The sequence below is a fragment of the Pygocentrus nattereri genome, chromosome 5 (genome assembly GCF_015220715.1).
Source record: "Pygocentrus nattereri isolate fPygNat1 chromosome 5, fPygNat1.pri, whole genome shotgun sequence".
Lineage (NCBI taxonomy): Eukaryota > Metazoa > Chordata > Actinopteri > Characiformes > Serrasalmidae > Pygocentrus > Pygocentrus nattereri.
This window is the reverse complement of record NC_051215.1, coordinates 34,164,327-34,179,010: the sequence shown is the minus strand read 5'-3', so window position 1 is coordinate 34,179,010 and position 14,684 is coordinate 34,164,327. Positions and strand designations below refer to the sequence as shown.

Here is a 14,684-nt window from a genome sequence, read left to right as displayed (position 1 = left end):
TTGCTTGCTTTTTTACCAATTAGACTAAGCGTGTAATGTTAATGGCCTTCCCTGGTAGTTCTTTATAAGAATGCATTAACCAGTCTTTGCCTGGGTTTGGAAAATCTCTCTGAGCTCTCAAGATTGGCCCCAGAGTGCATCAGCCCAGTCCCTGGGGTATGTGAGCCTGCTTCAAATATAAAGTAGTCATTTTCTTATTGATAGTCCAATAACCAAACAGATGCAGTGAGGTGAGATATGTTGTATTCTTTCTTTGCCAGCAGGAGGTGTTGTTCCTGGCTTTTGTCAGATCCTCAGTTAAACAGCCTTTAAACCAGAGGTCACAATGGAGCCAGTGACCGTTAGAATACAAAGTTGTCAGGTTAGCAAACTCATTAAAGATTGTCGACTTTATATGAAAGCTAGAAAGAGCACAAACACTCGAACACATTTGCTCGTGTTCATTCTGAATATAGAGGAACTGTCACTTCTGATGTTAATCTTACAACAATTCTGGGCTCATGTTCTATACTCTAACATGAGTCGCACAGCAAGGTGTGGCTCAAATATGTCTTTATTTAATATTTTGATAAAAGCAAGCAGGAAACATCTCGCACAAGACAAAATGGACAAATCCAGTCATAGCATAAGTGACAGGATGCTGAATTTCACCATGTTTATTTGTGTAGCTATATTACAGAAAGAATAAGAAAAGAAGCTATGTATAAGATGTCTGTGTATGGGGCAAGAACTCCAAAACTTCATGAAACATCTGAAGCAAGCAATGAACTAAATAATGTATCGTCACCCTTTTGAAACTCTGCCAGCTGTGCAGGCTCAGACAGCCACGCTGTTTGGGATTCTGTCTGGGGACAGGTAGTAATAGGGCAGTTTCTTCCCCTCGTTGCGATTCTTGATCAGTTTGGACACCTCCGACAGCTTTTGGTGGAAAGTCTCCACAGCCTTCTTTGTCTGTTTCTCAAAGAAGTGTTCATCGGGATACATGCCTAAGAACAACTGTAAAGAAAATATTTTAGTTTTTCTGAAGTAAAATCATTACAGTAGAGTACGTGCAGTGGAAAGGGTTTGTTTTCTGATCTAACCTCATTTTCCTGGAACTGACTGAGAGCCCACACGGCTCCAAGATGCCAGCAGGAGCGGCCACGGTCAGGCAGACTCTCCACTATGAACTGCATATCCACCTGGCCCTTGTTGGTAGGCGGGGGTTTCCGCATGGTGGGGGGAGCGTTTGGGATCCACGAACACCAGTCATACTGCATCAGTTTTGAAGAGAATGAAAAGTATATTTCATTCATTTGTCCATAAATATGTAGAGACTGTGTGTGCCAAAAATCCCACTGATTTGTGGAACACCCCCACCCACATGATCATAATCATGAACTACTGTCATTACCAGCAATACCACCATTTAGTCTTATGCTGATGTGACTGAAGATACAAGAGTACATGTGTTTGACCTTTGAGTCTGATTATATATTTGCGTTGTGTCGTTCTCCTTCTCATGTTTTCAGAACACTACAGTGTCAGGAAGAAGGCCATTTCTTGTTATAGACACTATAAGTTACCCTACATGGCCAAAAATACATGGACATCACTTTAGCGGGTTTGGTTCTGTCTACCACATCCTGAGACATCTTTCTAACAACTCATTGTCAAATTTCTGCCCTGCTAGCACTGCCCTGGTCAACTGTAAGTGCTAGCAGGTGCACTAGCAAGTCTCAACTTCTATCACACATATATTTAACCTAAGAATAACTCGGCCAGTTTGCACTGTAGTCCACATAGTTGCTGAAATAACTTTAGGATTTGATAAGTCTGATATCATAAGGGGTCAATCCTATTTAATTATATTTTGCATTTGAAATGTTAAAGATTAATGTATGGTCATTAATAGTTCTGCTTTCTTTGGGTGCATTTTTCAAGGTTTAACTACACTGTAGTAACACTCTCATGGTTTGCAATTATTTATGCACCATTATTGCATCAATTCATTATGTTTTCCCATATATCTGTTATCTGACATCTGTTTGGTGTCTGTGTCAGTTTAGGATGGGATTTAGGATTTGAACAAGAGAGAGAAACTCTACCTGTCCGAAGTTGATGGCAGCATGTTGCGCAGAGGCAGTGAAGATGACAACAGTCAGATATTCCACCAGCTGCTCTCGAGTCTGCAGCGATTTAGGGAACTCTACAGACAACCACAATGTACTTTCAGTCAATGTCCTCAGACACAGCTCAGAATGAGATGAAATGTGCCTGGTTTAAGGAAGGATGTTTGTACATGGTGTACATTTGTTTAGAAACCACTTTCAAAATACCTCTGACAACTTTCAGTTGAACTTGGGTTATTTTCTGGTTTCCGTGAGTGTGGGGTTCTTTAGTGCCTTCAAGTTTACATGAAGGCAGTGCAAATGAATAACACTAATTAGGTCAGTCTGGGGTTAGTTAGTTATTTAGACTAGTGTTTCCTGGAAGCCCTTCAACACTGCACAGTTCACCTCAGACAGCAAACACAAGACCATGCTGTGTCAAGGGGGCAATAGGACTGAACTCTGATTTAGAGGTATGACTAAAGTATTCTGCTTACTTACTGTATAGTGCTGCAAAGACATTCATTTTAGTGTGATGACTTTGTTCTCACCGCAGTAGTCAAAATCCTGCATTCCAAAGCTGCAGACATCTTTGATGAATGCCTGTATCTCGTCATCCTCCTGCACTGTCTCATCACTGGCATAATAGATGTTCACCACATCTGTCACAAAACTACGAGAAGACACAAAGAAGAGTTTCATATACTTTTAATATTATATTCTGCCAAATGAAATTTTCTTAGATTCCCATAGTACAAATGTTTCTACTACTAACTCCAAACTACTACTAACTCAAATTACTAACTCAAAACTTAAATCAACCTGAAAACAAAATTCATCTGTTCTGTCTTGTATCTTGTGTTGATCTGTTCTTCATGTCCCTAGTCACAGTGAGCACAATTCGACACATTATATCATTTATAAGCTTGTTGTTCCCTGTAATCCTGAAATTATAGGGGCTTTTGTCCACTAACTGTCTTCTGTCTATAACACGCTTTCTGATTTTTGATTACGTAACCTTTAGAGGTGGAACACAGTAAATGTCTTTTTGGGGATGGGATTTGAGTTAATGAGTTAACTAGTACACTTCTAAAAAAGATGGTTCATCAAGGTTTCTTTAGTAAAGGGAATTGATCTAATTAGATCCATGAATTCTATTGAGAATCATTACATGCATGAAATTGTTCTTCAGATTGATTAAAAAATGTGTTGCATATGGTTCTGTACAAAACCTTTATGACATTGGTTCTATATAGCATCCAAAAGGGCACCTCTATTGTTACAATGTTAATCTTGTAAAAACAGAAGAACTGTTTTTTGGTTTTAAATGGAATCTGTCACGGTTGGCCCCTCCCAGTCCTTTGCTCCTTTGTTTTGGTTTTTAGTCCTGCCCCCTGTTTGGTTACTCCGCCCCTGATTGTGCTCACCTGTCCCTCATTGTTCTGTGTATTTAAGCCCTGTGTTTGCCCCTTGTGTTTGCCAGTCTTTGTTTGTCTTGGTCTTTGTTTGTCTTGGTTTGCTGGTTATTCTGGTTTTTGTCATGTTTTACCCTCGTTCTATCCGTGTTGGCTCATTGACCCTGGACTGCTTTGACCATGACCCTGGATTTGCACTTAATAAATCTCGCTTATCTCAGCATATGCGTCCGCCTCCTCGCTCCCCCTTACAGAATCATTGCTAATGGAATCATTCCATTTACTAAAAAATGCTTGAAGAACCATCTTTTAAGAGTGTAGAGTAGATTTGAATTTGAAAAGATATGCCCATGTAAAAGGTATGCACTGTCATGTTTTTTTCTCTACAGCTGTGTGCAGAATGGCTCTCTGACTACCTTTTGACAACTTCCCACACTCTGTTGCCATCATCTCTGTAGAAGTAGTAAGGCACTTCCTCTTGACTCTCCATGCCTCGAGCCTTTATGGCATCTGGGAAGCACAGGGACTTGTAGGTGAAAGTCTTCATGGCCCTCTGGACAAGTTGTACATGACCACCTCCACCTGTGCCATTAGCCTGTGCACACACAGTCATACTGTCATTTTGCTGTCATCAAGGTCTGGATGTAACAGAACAAGTTAATAACTTGTGAGTTACATACAAAATTCACACAGCTACCCACTTTCTAGTCAAACTTGCTAGATATTGTTTCTGAGATGGTGAATTGTTTGCTTAGTTCATGAGACACCAGTGGAATTATGGGAGCGGCAGTGGACTGAAGCACACAATGAGAATCACAATAAAGTTGGTAATTTTGTACCTTCATTTAAATAAGAACATTTTAATTAAACATATTAACAGAAGAATTACATGAAGAAAACTGATAACCAGTAACAGCAAGGAAAGGTGTGTTAAATAAAATGACATCAGAAGAGTCAATATGTGTTCTAAATGTAGGCTCAATATATTCTGAATAGGTTGCTTCTTATGTAGTGTAATGGCACGTGTTACTGAATATATATATATATATATATATATATATATATATATACTGAGTGTTCAGCCAACACTAGCTGCCATATCAAAACCTCAAAACTATTTCCTTGCACACACTAAGAAAAGTCCATCTGGCTTTACACTGTGCGAACATTTCAAAATGAGTAGACCAACAGAAAACTAAAAATGTTTTTTCCTTTAAAAAATGACTATTTCTGAGAAATGAGATATTTAACGATGCTTAGTTGACATAGGCAGATAAATTAAGTTTAATTACAATAATATAGTGAATAAATAGCAGTGTATACAGATAGAATCACTTGTTTTGGTGAACTACAATTGAGAACTAAAGTTAATCCTACCTTGTCAAAGAGTCCATTCTCACATATGAGCTGCTCACGTGCTTTGGTGTTGATGGCAATCGTAAAGCGAATATGCGGTAGAAGCAACTGGAAGTTGAAACCGTACAACATTTACTTACATTCGTATGTTTAATTACTCTGCACAATTGAATGTGTTCTTATATGGAGTATTAGCAATAATCAAATATGTATCCATTGGTAATATTTCAGTAATGCTTGAAGTTCAAAGTGAAAAATACCTTATAGACTGGATGGACAGCAGGCAGCTGCCTGAACATGGCGATGCCAAAAACTTCTGATATCAAATGGGTTCTGAGAAGGTGCGTCACTGTCTGGTGAACATGGAAGTCGGATGATCTCACCCAAATCTTGGCCAAGAGCCAGTCATGCTGATTATCACTAGGGAGATAGATGGGGCTGTCTTCTCCTGGGTTTTGACTCAGCTTTTAACAGAAAGGATATTTGTGTTATGCCTGACAGTCTGCAATTTAAAGGTACAACACTATCCTTCACTGAGATATTCCTATTCATATTTGAGTTCTACTCATTGCTTATATACAGTATAAATGTGCTGGTTTTTGTCACATCAGAGAAACTTTACACAATATATCAAACTTGTTTGTCACAAAAATCAGGGAAAGTCTGTTTGTCCATGATATGAGCCCTTTAATTGTTCGTTTGAGTCAGTTGTTAGTTCATACGACCATGTGTTGAATATACTGCAGAAGAATGTAACTACAGACAAATACCTGTATGGCGATTGGCAGAATTTTGTTCTGGCTGTTTTTGTACAGCAGGCAAATCGGCGCAGCCAAATACTGTGTGGTGCACGGGTCTGTAGCGTTTGGAGATATATCCTCCATTATCTCATAATCAGCGATGTATAAGTTTCCTGCCTGCAAGCCACAAAGAAAACACACTGACAAGCTAGATTATAGGTTGAGGAGATAAGAGTCAACTTTAGTGATATCAGACTTTTAATTTTAGAGTTTGCTTGAGTGCAAACCTTCAGCTCCTCCTCCAGGGTGAGGTCTCTTTCCAAGCAGTCGGCCACCATTTCATGCGTGACTGGAAACTTCTCCGGTATTTGGGTGCACTTCTGGATCATGACAGGATTGCAGCCATTTAAGAACTGATATCCAAACATAAAGTCTTCCCTCCAATGCTGCATCACATACTCTGGGTAAGAAAATGAAAAATGAACATTGTCATAAGATTCTATTTGTTAGATACCAAGATTGCTGTTAACACTTTGTGTTCATAAGGTTACATGACATCTGCATTTATAGTCCTACACAAATATTTATAAACACTTATGCAGATTAGTGTCAATTGTCATAAAGGTCAAACATGTCAACTTTGATATCTATCTATATCTATATCTACATCTATATCTATATCTACATCTATATCTATATCAAAGATGGATTTAGGGATTCTGCGGCTCTGGGCCTAAGACAAGAGTAGCCAACTGCACGCACATTTTCAAATTAGTGATGCAGTTGGCTACACTGCAAAAAATTATATCTTGGCAAGTGAAGTCTAGTCATTATATCTAATGTTTCTCATTTTGAGATTGCTGTAAAAATAGTTATAAGATTATTTAACTTGCTAGACATTTTTAACTTGAATAATTTTATTATGTGAATCTCACTATATTAAGAACTCTCTTTGCTTGTCTAAAGAAATAACAAGAAAAGTTAATGTAGTGAAATAATTAAGTACAGAGAAAGGTAGAAGTAATGAGTAATGAGATTCTGTTTTCCAGAAAGTAATAGGTCATTTAAACCCATTACATAGTAAGGGTACTAATGAGTAACTTGTAATGGAGTACTTTTTTGCAATAATACCTTCAGCACTAGGAGCTATACACCGATCAGACATAACATTATGACCACCTCCTTGTTTCTATGCTCATTTTCCATTTTATCAGCTCCACTTACTACAATTACAGACTGTAGCCCTTCTCTGCATACTTTATTACCCCCTTTTTACCCTGTTCCTCAGAGGTCAGGACCCCTAAAGACACAGCAGTGCTGCTGGAGTATTTAAACACTGTGTCCACTCACTGGCCACTCTATTAGACACTCCTATCTTGTCAGTCCACCTTGTAGATGTAAAGTCAGAGTGTGTTGTGTTGGTCATTCTCTAGTCCTTCATCAGTGGTCAGAGGACGCTGCCCACAGGATGCTGTTGGCTGAATATTTTTGGTTGGTGGACTGAGGTGTTTAAAAACTCCAGCAGCACTGCTGTGTCTGATGTACTCAGACCAGCACAACGCACACTAGCCACGTTTACATGCACCCTAATAATCCATTAGTAATCCGACTAATAGCTCAATCGGAATAGAATGCGTCCATGTAAACACCTCAATCGGAATAGACTAGTCCGATTGAGGCCATTCAGAATACAATTTCTATCCGATTGGCCGTGCAAAGATTTTCGCCAATCCGATTGAATATAATCGGATTACAGACTCAGACTGAGAGGTTTATGCTCACTCTATTCAACAGTCTGAGGAAAATCTTCGTTTACATGCTCGCTACAAGTAATCCGACGCAAAATGACGCGCATGCGTGGAGTAGCACTTAGAGTGAACGTTTCCATGGCAGCGAACATCACGTGAGGTCCAGTCGGCGTGAGATGAGTTTCCAGTTGGCGCGTTTGTGTCTTAAATGGCTTTAAACTGATGTCAGGCTCAGGAAAACGTCCTTCACATGCGCTTATAAAGGAAGACGTCGCGCTCTGAGACACATAAACTGGACGTCCGTCCCACCGCCGTCTTTTAAAGCTCAGAGTATAAACCTCGTCTCCTCTGCAGACCAGCTTCTGCTACAGTAGGTCTTATCTGTATTCTACAGGAAACCCTCAGGTCATGCAGGCCATTTTGCCTTGCTCACATCCCACCCCCAACATCTATATCAAGTGATAATGCTTTTATCAGATATTAGGTTAAGTCATGACGGTTTCTGAGGTGAAATGACAGACTTTGTATTTACATGTGTCTCATACTGACATAGTGCTGATAATATGACCAAGCTTGCCAGGAGCTTTCATTTACTATTCATAAAATTGAAGCTGTCACATTATGAGTAATATGTCGTTGTGATATACACTGAATTACAGAGTCAGTTCTTATAACATGCTGTCATTCCCCCCAAAATAGCGTCATGACCTGAATCAAAAAAGAAAAACGAGTCATCTGATATCGGTGTTGCATCAGCTTGACGTCAAAAGCAGCCTTTGACATTGACTTTTGTTACAAGCCTTTATAAATGTTCCTGTGAGTTTGTGTCAGTTGTCAGTGCAAGAGTATGTGCAAAATTGGGACTGTAAAATATTCAAACCACACAGATAAAAGAGTCAGCCTCAACCTGATATTGTGTTCTTGATCCTCACAAAGATGCGCTCAAAATCAGAGAAATCGCCCCATGATGACTGGAACATGTGCATGAACTGGTTAACATAGAGGTTCTCTATCCTGAAAAAGGGAGAACAGCCAGGTAAGAATAGAGTTGCATGTATTGTCTGAACATTAACAGAGGTTTGTTGATAGTGAAACAACCTGAACAAAGTTCTGGAACTTCATTAACTTTGCTTCTTAAGCAACATCATGGGTTTGTGGTCTATTTTTCTGGTGCGCAAACATATATAGTCATTTAGAAAGCCACTCAGTGACTCACTCAACCTCATTATGTTCACCAACTTCTTTAGGCTCTTCCAATAAAGTCACGAAGTCATGATGCACCTGCATTTAGTGGTAAATGATTCATTCATGTAAATTCATGTAAATATTTCAAGCTTTCATTACACTGAGCTTTGGGCTGTACTTAGTCTGAAACTGCTGCCTTAGATGTTTACACTGATGCTGCAAAATGAGGGGTCCTGAAAGAAATAAATGAATCAGGTAACTAATTATTTACTAATTACTAATTAAGTATCAAAACTATTTGTATTTCAGGACACTCACGTATGCAGTGTAATGCCAAAAGCTTAATAATGTTAAGATCACTATCACTATGGAGACTGTTCAATGTCATAACTGTAATTTTTGCTAGGTTTTTTTTTTAAAAGATATTTTGCATTACTTTAAAAAAACCCTTGTAGGGCCTAGAGTTTCTTACTTAGAAGACCTCAAAGAAAAAGTTATTTGAAACAATGGAGTGTAGAAAATACAAATGAAAGGAGAGATGCAGAGTGGATAACTAGGATAATTATGGCACCAGTCATAGGCAAACATGGACAATGTTTGTATTTAGGCATAGAGGGATGCATGCAAATATGGCTTACAAGTAACAGTACAATGACTCTTCTGTTGGAAAGTTCCTACAGTTAACCTGGGGTGAGTTGTCTCAGCCTCTAATGGTTATTTGCTATGATGCCTATATTTGTCTATTAGTAAATATAGTACAAATAACTACATTCAGCTCTACATACTAATCAGTACATGGGTATCAAATGCAAAGAGTTCTAATGTTGTAACCTACCCCGCTAGCAGTAGGTGGGGTAAGTAATAGAAAACATCCCCAAAAACTCATCTTTATGAACAGATTTATTAAGCTTTGCTTGTCAATTGTAAATCGTTCCCTTTGTGTTTCTACTGTTGCAGTGCGTCCAGTAGGTTTAGGCATTGGTTTATAACTATAAAACACTTTGCCACAATATCATACAGTAACTCCTCGGGACTCACGCTTTGCTGTAGTTGAGGATGAAGTCTACACCTTTCTCGCTGTCAAACTGGATGTCTCGTGGAAGCTCTTTATGGGTTTTAGCATCGATGCTCATTGGGAAGCCAGGATGCCATTCCTTCCATCTTAAACAAGAAACGTTTATCAGCTGCAGGTATACTTGTACTGAGATGTTAACAAAATCACTGAGAGAAATACAGCATAGCACACACAAAGGAACCAAGCAGAATCTCTGGAGCATATAAAATGAGATTTGATTTGATGGGATCTGGTTGACACACTGTAAAACTGTGAAAACATTCAGGTAACATGCTTAACATGCTTAGGTAGTTTTAAAGAAGTGATTTTTAAAAGAGTGAATCTGCTATAACTGGTTATTTATTTTGTGCAATTAAATTTGAACAAATCAAATGGCTTTCCATTCTTAAACCATTTCAATAAACATCCTCTACTTTCTCTGGTTGGTGAGGTTTGAGGCATTTTAGGTCAGACCTGTATGTCTTTTGTCTGGTTTCCAGTTCTTTGCGTCTGTGCTGTTTTGCCACCCTAGTTTTGTCATCCTGTGGCAGTCGTGCTAGAAAACACACATGGAGAAAGCACACTGCGTCACGGCCTTCTTTAATCTCACAGAAATGACTTACAGCTTTGCGATTTTAAAAAGGTTTCAGCACCCCTGGTCACATCACATGCTTTGTTTTGGGGCTTACTTCTGAATTTAAAAATCCTCTACAGGGATCAGTGTTAAATATGGCAAATCTCCACACATTTTACTGCACAATATTCATTTCTTTGCTGGATTTAACACATTGGAAGAAAATGAAACAGAAAATGTGCCTAAACTTTTCCACAGGCCACAATTTACGTGTAATTTTCTTCCAATATTTTTCAATTCACAAAATAACCCATACACTGTTCAGAAATGTGTTCCCTGTAGAGGATGTGCACTTACTTTTTTTTGTCTAAACTTGTAGTTTGTCCAAGGGTGCCTTAACTTTTGCTTAAGACTCTATAAGTTGTCAGTATGTTCCAAACCACAGCTAAAGTGCATAGATGTTATATATTTTGAATGCATAACTTTTTTATATGATCAGATTGCTTCATTTACAGCAGTTCAGCAAGCGACACCCAAATCAGACACAACAACCTGATCCCCACCTCGGCCATCTCGAAGGACAATCTCCTTATCGTCCACCACCCAGCGAAAGCAGGGAAACTCAATGTAATCTCCAGAGGGGGTCTTCACTGTGATGTATTTACAATACCAATCATCATGCATCCAGTATTTCTTCTTTTCAATCTTTACGAGTTCGATGTCACCAAGGTTCTCCCCCACAGTGATGTCATACGAGTCCACCTTGGATTAAAGAAGCAGTCAGCTGAGAAATAACAGGCTGAGGAAATTGACTAAATGTTCTAAAAGGTTTACTTCTGCAGAAATGTGCACACTTTACTAGTGATATGTGATATAAGAGCTAGTGATAAACAGTACACCCATTGAAAATACACAGGGATAGTTCCTGCAGTCCTAAAAAGAACAGATCATGATTTGACATGAGATAAAAACCTACTGGCAAACAGCCAAAGATTTTACTAGAACATTCACAACTTCTTATTTATCCACCTTGTGTATTTTGTCCAGACTTAGTTTCAAAGTAATAAAAAAACATGAAAAAATATAAAATATAAAAAATTATATGCCCTTTTTTGCGTATGTGAGTGTGTGTGTGTGTGTACACATATGAGAATACAGCATTAAGTCAAAATAAGGTCAAATTTAAGTAGTCATGAATAGGTTACAAATTTCCTAAATGGTTCTAGGAAGAGCTTTTCATTTGTATGAAAGCTTTACATAATATGAAAATTCTTCTACCCCTAAAAACCTCAGCTTTATTACATCCTAAGGCATATTATTCAGTATTATACATAGAAAACAAAGCCAACTGACTGTGATAACTTTAAAAAGGTTCTATAGGCTTGCACAGGTCATCATCATCAGATTTGTGTTTCCTATGCAGGGGTCATCAGTCCAGCACAGTCTGACAAATTAACTGCACACGAACAAAGCCTGGTAAATGACAGTTGAATCAGATGAGTTTGATGGGGGGAAATCACTACTCTGTGCTGGACTGTGGCCCTCCAGGACAAAAATCGATCGCCTCTAATGTACGATGCCTTCTTGGTCATGGATCCCAACCAGTGAAAAGTTAGCAATGAAAAACTGCTACGATATGAAAGATCTTACCGCTCCTCTTTCAAAGTCATTATATAAGGGTTTATCCAGCAGAGTTCTCTCACTGCAGCCCTCCGTCCCCACCAGAGTCAGGTAGATGTAATCGTCTGTACCCGCAAACCACTGGCTGCCCGTAGCCACGGTCACTGTGTAGCAAGGCATCCTTCTCTTATACAAGGACAGGGATCTGTTTCTCCACTGCTAACCTCTGCAGCCTCTTGCAGAATGCATTTCCCTTTCTCTACTGCACACACATAAATGTACATGCACGCACACACACACACACACACACACAACCACATACACACACACACCCAAGTATGCGTTCCTGATCTCCCCAGATACAACATGCAAATGCACAAACATGACGCCGATTCTCAGTAAACTCTGCTCCATGAGAAGGGAGCATTCAGATGGGGATCGAAAAACAAATCTAAATAAGATAACTGTACACTCATAGGCATTTCTTGTGGATGTTAACTAGTACTACACAATACACCCTTGCTAAATACAAAGGATATGTCACACAATGTATCAGAGGCATTTTTGTGAGAAAATTCAAAGTTATCTAATGTAAAGCATGGCAACCACATTATCAGTTAAGGTTCAGTATCTCACATTTGCTGACAATCACAGATAAGGCTGCACACTAAATGTGAAAAAGGAAACGTGACTATTTGCTCTGCTACATTTTCTTTTCAGGACACAAACAGATCTGTTTGTAGGAGGTGGCACGAAGCTGAAACTATTCATTGATCACATTATATACAGGATGGAGTGATTCATGTTATAAGGTAGGCTACATCTTAGCCTTTTGATGACATGTAGGACACGTAGTCTTACTTGTCACTGTATATTCTACAAAAACAACTTTGCAAAATAAACCACAAACAGTATTCTGTGTACAACATATTTACCAGTCAAATTTGCCGCTACTTTATGCAGCAGTGCTATACAAAGCTGCAGGAGGGAAATGCAAATAAGGGAGAAGTCAGACTGCATTCAGTCACAGCTAGAGATGAAAGGTGGAAACTTGGGCCAATCTAGCTAGAACAGTGGTTTCCAGCCCTACTCCTGGAGAACCATCTGCCCATTTCAGTGTTTTCCTTTCTCTAACACTCCCTCTTAGGAAGGGCTTGTTAATCATCTGATTAGTTTGACCTGATAAGTCACAAAGAGCCAAAAATGTCATACGTCATGCAGGAACCCTACAGCTATGTTGGGAAAGCCATCGAATGCACATCGTTCCCTTTGTGAGAAGTACAGTAAGGATGGACGGGTGGACTGATACTGATACATCAACGCTTTCAGTCCTGATGTTTCTCTTTTGTCTTTGAGAAAAATACTGAAGCGTTTAACCTCTTAAAGGACCTTAAAAAACCTGGCCAGGGCCAGCAGGCACAAAGCTTTAATACATACCTCTATGACCTACGAATAGCTCAACTAGTTTGCACTGAAGTCCCTGTAGGTACTGAAAAATAAGACTTAGTATGTAATAAGCCTATGTTTTTAAGGGGTTCACTGAATATCTACCTGTTATGAAACTGACTGTGAATTTGATGCTGATATTGAAAAAAAGACTGATACTGAAGAAAAGTACTGTAAAAAAAAAGTCAGCTCAACATAAAACTATAAGGTAACTAATTCCCTTGCTTTTCTTGAGTAAACTCAACTTGAGAACACCTAAGTTCAGCCAACTCAAACTTTTTAGTTTAGTCAAAAGCTCTCCCAACTCGCATTTCTCTCTATAGAATATAGAATTGTTTCTTTATTCCATACTCCATAGTTGGCACTCTTCTATCATACAATCCCAAAATCAATGTGGTTCAAACTTACAGTCTTCTGATGCTGGATTGAATTATTAGACTGTTGCAACAAACATTGTGTATTTTACAGTGTAGTAATCATTTCAGCACACAAAACTAATTTCAGGAGCTTGTGAGCTGCAATGGCCTAAGCATTCATGTTGACCAGGACGTTATGAGTTTGATCCCCAGTAATGCCGTATCCATTCAGAACTGGAAGCCAAGTATAGAAAATGCCTGGTGGGATTGTTGGATGGAGTCACAGTTAATGGGCAAACTCAGTAAATAAACAAAACTGTAAATTGTTTACTTAACTAAAAACCTGACATCATTTGTACCTATATATGACTTTATAAATTAATAAATTTATAATAAATTTATAATAAATTGACTTTGCAAATACTTTTTATCACTCAGTCTAGACTTGATGTTTGTGTCTGAATGAAAATTCAAGCTACTTATTTTTGTGAGAAAGACAAACTCAAAAGATAAGTAATAAGAGAGCATGTGGCACAGTTACCCAGAATTCCTATAACTAATTAGTGGAATTCTGTTTATTAGCTCTTATGAGATGTTGTCTTCACACAAATAAAAAAATAAACAAAAGTGTTTAGTGTCTCTGCTTAGTAGTCAGTTTGGCAGCTCAAAACTGGATATCTGGCTACCTTAGTTAGACGCATGTAAGTGTCAAGCAGACACAAAGTGAATTATTGTGGGTGCCATTAAAAAACCATGTTCCCATTCACCTCCCTTCTAAATCTATGACTATAGCAGCAAAGTATAATATACATTTTTTTACACTTTCAGTTTCTGAGAGACATTTGCAGGAATTTACACACCTTCAAAGATCTCCATATCCAAATAATTCTAAGCACATTCAGTGGTGAAGTCTAGATTCAAGGCGATTGCCTTGTTCTGAGAACACCAGCAGCGTCTTTATTTGCATATTTCTTCTCTTTTTTTTGCCATTTCTCAGTAACAGTTTCTTCACTATAAAAGCTTTACGTGCTGTTTATCAGATGGTGACAGTTTTGGTGGCCTACCAGGTCTTGCACAGTTGTTTAGACTCATTTTCTCTA

At 38.6% G+C, this 14,684-nt stretch overlaps 1 protein-coding gene across 1 annotated transcript; it reads right to left on the bottom strand.

The window, feature by feature from the left end:
• Window positions 1-226: 226 nt before the first annotated feature.
• alox5a (arachidonate 5-lipoxygenase a) lies at window positions 227-12,037 on the bottom strand. The gene is made up of 14 exons (XM_017725409.2): window positions 11,813-12,037; window positions 10,726-10,924; window positions 10,063-10,144; window positions 9,573-9,695; window positions 8,257-8,363; window positions 5,889-6,061; window positions 5,632-5,778; window positions 5,122-5,325; window positions 4,883-4,969; window positions 3,922-4,100; window positions 2,642-2,763; window positions 2,088-2,188; window positions 1,083-1,253; window positions 227-996 (listed from the first exon to the last, which is right to left on the bottom strand). Exons 1-14 carry the CDS (start codon window positions 11,960-11,962, stop codon window positions 817-819), a joined length of 2,025 nt encoding a protein of 674 aa, XP_017580898.1. The 5' UTR covers window positions 11,963-12,037; the 3' UTR covers window positions 227-816.
• Window positions 12,038-14,684: the final 2,647 nt, after the last annotated feature.